At 37.6% G+C, this 6,000-nt stretch overlaps 1 protein-coding gene across 10 annotated transcripts in view; it reads left to right on the forward strand.

The window, feature by feature from the left end:
- The window catches only part of LOC103381632 (SRC kinase signaling inhibitor 1), a 73,821-nt gene extending 69,366 nt beyond the window's left edge, over positions 1-4,455 (forward strand). For 9 of the 10 annotated variants that reach the window (XM_025057577.1, XM_025057576.1, XM_025057583.1 and 6 more), the window contains one exon: positions 1,490-4,455. In XM_025057577.1, the coding sequence (XP_024913345.1) occupies positions 1,490-1,510 (21 nt within the window). In that variant the 3' untranslated portion in view covers positions 1,511-4,455. The remainder of the gene's footprint in view (positions 1-1,489) is intronic. The other variant, XM_025057579.1, reaches the window with a different exon arrangement.
- Positions 4,456-6,000: the final 1,545 nt, after the last annotated feature.

Below are 6,000 nucleotides of genomic sequence, written 5' to 3' on the forward strand. Positions count from 1 at the left end.
CTGATTTAAACTTTTCATGAAGAATCATTTAACAGGTGTTTATTTTTTACCCACTGCCCTAAGTATAGTGGAATAAACTCCCAGGTCAGTAGTTAGTGTCCATGGAACTACCACTGAAGGAAGTGCAGACAACTGAGGTTATTACTGTAGGTGGTTATTAAACTTTAGGGTTTGAATTTAAAAGCAAAAACTCCACAATGTACAATAGTTGATCAGTCATCACATGACTTTTAGTTGATTAATTAGCACAGAAAACGGGTCCAGCTCATACGCACTGATCAAACTGATCAAAAACCTTTACTCTTCCTCAGTAAGGTGATGCATCAACAGCCCACCATTGTGACCCAACATGACAGCATTTAGGCTGTGGTACCAGAGAGGACAGTGTCCTTGACAGCTGTCTCTCTCATCCGTCACAACATTTAATGTCTTGGTCTCCTCAAGGAGACATCATGTGATCAGTATGCAGGAGCTGACGCCTCACATCGTCTTTTTGGCTCCTCAATTTACAGGTTTTTTTTCTTTTCCCTTTTTCTTTTTGCCTATTCAATAATTCATCGTGTTAGTAACCCGCTGGCAAATGGGCTGACACTTCTGTCTGGCTTCTGTTTTCAGGCCTGGACTCACAGTGTTAATGTGACTGAAGATGCTGCGTAAACAAACAAAACACTTTTTCATCTGTAACTCAAAAACACAGTAGGAAAACAAAAGCTTACTCTCTGATATTACAGATTTCTACAAGTTCTATTTATTTTTAAGAAACCAACAATAATCACTTAATCTGGAAAGATCATTCGTTTTCATACATTTACCGCTGAATATATTACAGTAGAGTCACGAGTTCCTGATCTTACTGCACGTCACGTCACTGAATCCTTTCATTCTAAACAATTCCTCCAACTCCAGAGGAAGATGGCGTGTCATCTCCTCTTCTGGTCTGTCATCAGACTCAGCATCAGTTCCTTTCTGTTTTCAGCTGCATAATTTATAATCTGCCGTTTAAATTTTTCACTGTGGCTTTTTTTTTGTGGCATTTTTAGATGACCTTTAAGAAAGTCTTTACGATTTAGTCCTGTCATTTTTCTGTGACACAGTAGCAGCGTTTGTTATCAAGTGTGGACAGTGCCCTCTTGTGGCCATTAATGATTTGGAGTGTATTTTTAAAATATATAAGTCGCAGGAACCATCCAAAGTACTAAGGTAGCAACATGATACGTTTGAATTAGGCTGAGTTGTGTGAAACTCAACAGATTAGGACACAGCCTGTTACTGTCAGCACAGTGTAACGCCAACTCTGACCTAGGACACACACTGTCTTTTCACCTGATTTACCACAATATACTTTATTTCCTATCCTCCCCTCTAATCCTTCTCGTTTGTTTTCCCTCCTTTCCTCTCCTCCTTACATTTCTCCTTCTGTATCCTCATCTTCATCCCTCTTCTTCCTTCTCCCCCACATCCCTTCATGCTCCCCTCTTGTGTCACACAGAGTGGAAGAGCAGCTGAATAAGGAGAGGTTTTCTCTGTGGTAGCTGGAACATTTTGAGCAGCTCTGAGATCACAGCATCATTTCTGCCTGTTTCCAGCTCAGCCTCACATTCTCCATCCTCCCTCCTCTTTCTTTTCTCCCCCCTCTCTCTACTCCTTAAAGATGCAGCAGAAATGTCCCCCTCTCTGGTGGATAATCAGCGAAAACACAAACACTGCCTTGAGGTTTAACATGAAGTAAAAATTACATTTTTATGGATATAAATTTTGATTTTTGTCTTGTTTTTCTTTTTCCTTCCCTCTCATCGCTTCTTGGTACAATGAATTCGTCTGGCCTTTGTTTTTTTATGCGCTTTTAAACCATTATTTCCCCCCCTTTTATGGGCAGTGCTGAGCATTTGTCATGGAGTGCTGTCTCTCCCGCCACAGAAATTCTGCTTGTTATGCTTTTTTCCCATTTTGCAGCTTGTCACATCACTCTTTGTGCCAGCCTTCTTCTCTCTCCTCTGTATTCTGCTGCTGCTGCTGCTGCTTAGCTTCCTTCATCCTCTGTCTGCCTCTCAGGTCTCAGCTGGACTAATTACGTGAGGAGTGTGTTCTGGGAACATTTGGACTTCTAGTTCAGACCTTGAAGGCGTGAGATCACTGTCAGTCTTTACTGTAAAGTCACAACGCAAAGACATTTAGTTTAAATAGAAATGAATATTATCCAAGTAGAGGTGAGTGTAGTCGTCTTTTCTAGCTGCGTTTTTCTCTCCCTACATTATGCACTTCCATCAACCACCACAGCTAACACATCAAGCTGGTCATCACGTCTATGTGGAGCCCACGGGGTGGTATTTTACTTGGTGTGGACCACATGTTTTCCTTTAGGTCCCATTTTTGGAGAAACATTTCAATGCTGTCAAAACATCTATTACTGTATCCCTCTCTACCCATTTAGAGTAGGATTTGAAAAAAAATTGGGTGTGTTAAGTGAAATCAAAAAATTGCATAGCAACTGGAACTTTGGGATGACTCAAATGTAGAGAGAGCTAGAGTCTAGTTTCAAATGAACCTGTAACTAAAATAATCAGAAGTAGACCACAGTGATTTATTTTTCATTTCTTCCGCAAGTTCTTCAAGCCACTAGCTAGAAGTACAGCAACTTAAAATCTGGAGTCTGTAGTTAAATAAAAAAGAAGTGACTTTTATGGGGAAGGTCAGGGTCAACTCAGAGTAGAACAGATTCAGGTCAGTTATGTCTATAAAAGGAAAACTCTCATTGTCTCGTGGTATATAAAAAAAAAACTTGTAGAAAAAATGTAGTGAAAAAGTTTTCACATTTTTGCATTGAGTATCATTAATATCAGTAACCTTGACACTGATCAGAAATACTCAATATTTAGTAGAATAAAATATTAAGGACAGGTTTTTTATCAAAAGTCCAATTTTTGAATGGCTGCTGCTGTGAGTCTTCAGAGTTATTTTAACTGCATTCTTCCTGCATACTTTTTCATAACACCTCTTGGTCACTTCAACATGCCTGTTTTGTACATACATTGTTCAGAAAAAGAAATACAAACTGGAAGAAAATGTTATTTTTCCAGCTATTTTATTTTTCTTAAAACTGCTTTGTTTTACAAGCCCTCTCGCCCCCCTCTCCTAAATCCTGAATGTGCCACTTTTTGGAATTATGGAAAATTAGTTTTATGTAGGTGAACTTTAAAAAAAAAAACAACAACAACAACAAATCTACAGCATAATGATAAATTAGAAATTCTTTGTCCACGGTTACCTCGAGCCAACTTCGTTTGCGTGTGTTTTACCAATGAGAGAAATCACATTTCGAGGGCTGTTCCTCAGTATATTATAAACACATTTTATGGAATAAAGTCTTATTAATCTTACAAATACCCTGAAATGCTAGCACAAAGAACAGACGCGCGCAATGGAAGTATAACTTTAACCGTGTGGCAGATACAGTATATTCTATGTATATTCTATGACCATGTAGTTTTATTTTGAAGAGATTGCTTTATTAACATGTACAAAAGAAGAAACAATGTCATCTATGTTTTATAAGATTAAGCTTTTTTTGTATTTTTATACTTGAAGAGGACTCATTAGCACCTAACACTTTTATTCTGTAAAGTATTGTTGATTTTCCCCCGTGTTTAAGATATTCTTTTCTTCTGCTGATCATTACCATTCTACTGTAGAGAGCGGTCAGCGGAGGCAGAGCGGGAGGTCCTCCCACAGTGTGCACTAAAAAATGTTATGTCTAAATACTGTAAATGTACGAGAAAACGAGAAAAAAAAGCACATAACCTCACTAATGAAACGCCTCATTCTGTCGCTGTTTTCCTCTACTATATAACCAATAGTGTACGTACACAACACAGATTATAAAGTCTAATCTATAGTGATGGTTCCTTGATGAATGTGTGATTGTGGATGTTAAATCATGTATATACAGTAAACACAAATATTATATTACAGATACAGTTTTATGTGAAATTGTTTTTTTTAGAAAGAGGAGAAAAAAATCCAAATGGCATGCATACTGTATACATTCCTGCAAAGTCTGCACGCTGGGTCTCATTTTACCGTCAATAATTCTGTGTATACGTGTGAGTACGATAGACAGAGTCCAACTGAATTGTACAGTAACCTAGATTTTGTATTCTGTTGAAAATGGCTGTGTACCATGAAGGAAAAAAACATGTCATTCTGACAGACGAGGAGTGATGCTTGCTGTGTGCGCTACTGTAGGTGTTGTTTGTTGTCATGACGAAGAAGGAGATCGTCTACCACAGAGTCAGTGTAACTTAATGACCAACTAAACAACATGCAGCCTCGTGTATGGAAGTGAAAAGTTGCTGCTACATGTGAGGAAAAAAAATACAAACCAACCGGACAGGTTGCTGCTTTTGTACGTTCTGTTGTGATTTTGTGACAATAAAGGTGGACCTCTTCTATACACTACACTCGTTCACAGACTCGTTTGTGAGCATCGCTACAATAACACACAAAATTCACACTTCACATTTGGTTTTTGATTCTCAATGCTTCATGTTTGTCAACTAGGTAACGGTCTTTCCCTCCAACCAGCTGTGCACCAGTCAGACAGGTGTGTGTGTTTTCCTGCTGCAGTTCAGTGTCTAACGTCATGGACGAAGAGCTGAGCCAGACCTACTGTAAGATTAGTTCTGTCAAGGTAAGAGAAGCTTAACAAAACACCAGTGTCTCTTCTCAGTCCGACTTCCTAGTGGACAGACGAGGAGGTTACACCTCACTGAGTTACGTTTTATTGACACTTTTTAAAGCAACATTTTGTTCATTTGTTTATTGAAACATGGAGATAGTGCTTCTCAGTTTAAGTCACAGTTTGTTGACTGGAAAGTAGGAGACTGTTTTCAGTTCAAATGTATTATAAGTGTAGATCATTGCTTGCTTTCTGTCCACCTGACTGAATTACTATGTCAAAAGTTTCATTGTATTTGTCCTGTTTTGTTTATTACAGACCACACAGTTGTGCCTCCCACAGTACATACTGAAGCACTGCCCTCCAGTCCATCACCAGTGTATTGAAACATGGAATTGGAAATGTTAAATTCGTATCAATTCCCATTGGTAGTTGACGGCACTTGGTATTGGCAAGGACACAAGTGAAAGGTTTGTAAAAACTAGTATTAAACTGAGACTTTGACTAAATCAATGTCTGTCAAAATGATCACTATCTCCAAGAAGGACAAGACCAACAGCAGTGTAAAATTCTTCATTTATTGAAATGCCAAAGCAGAGACATTGTCCATCATTCTAACACTTTTCATACGTAGTAAATGTATGTATTAAAAATAATTTAAATATATTACAAAGCTGCTTCATTTTCAGGCTGCAATTAAAGGGCTGATGCACAGAATGATTTATATTTCAACATTACAATATTTTTATTAAAATTAAAACTAAATTGAAATTCCCACCTTTCAAAAGAATATCTTTGAATGATAAAGTGTTTTATCTGTCATTTAGTTGCATGAGCACTCGGCTCAGCTGATTGGCTCACTTGCTTAAATGTTGTCATGTGACGTGGTTATTTTTAGTCACTGTAAACATCAGGTGATATTTGAGGTTTTCTTCTTGTTACGTCCGGTCTTTTCAGAGAGAGATGTCTGATGACACTTGTAACTGCTGTCCTTGTTTCCACTTGGCGCTGCGTCGACCGGTGTCTGCCCGTCTGTATGGCTGATTCCTTAAATCTGAGAAAGACATAGAGGAACACAGAATATGTATACATGTATATATATGTATATATATATATAATCTTGCAATTCTGTTATTGTCCACTACAGCTGGTAAAAAAAACAAATATAGTATGTTAATGGGCAACTTTACCATGCTTTAAGGAGGCCGTGGTCTGTTTAAATGTTTCAAAAAGTATTTTATATGAATTAAAAAAATTCAAGTATTTTATATGAATTTCAAAAATCACCTTCATATAAATATGAAATATTCATATAAAATACTTTT

The sequence above is a fragment of the Cynoglossus semilaevis genome, chromosome 8 (assembly GCF_000523025.1).
Source record: "Cynoglossus semilaevis isolate Cse_v1.0 chromosome 8, Cse_v1.0, whole genome shotgun sequence".
NCBI lineage: Eukaryota > Metazoa > Chordata > Actinopteri > Pleuronectiformes > Cynoglossidae > Cynoglossus > Cynoglossus semilaevis.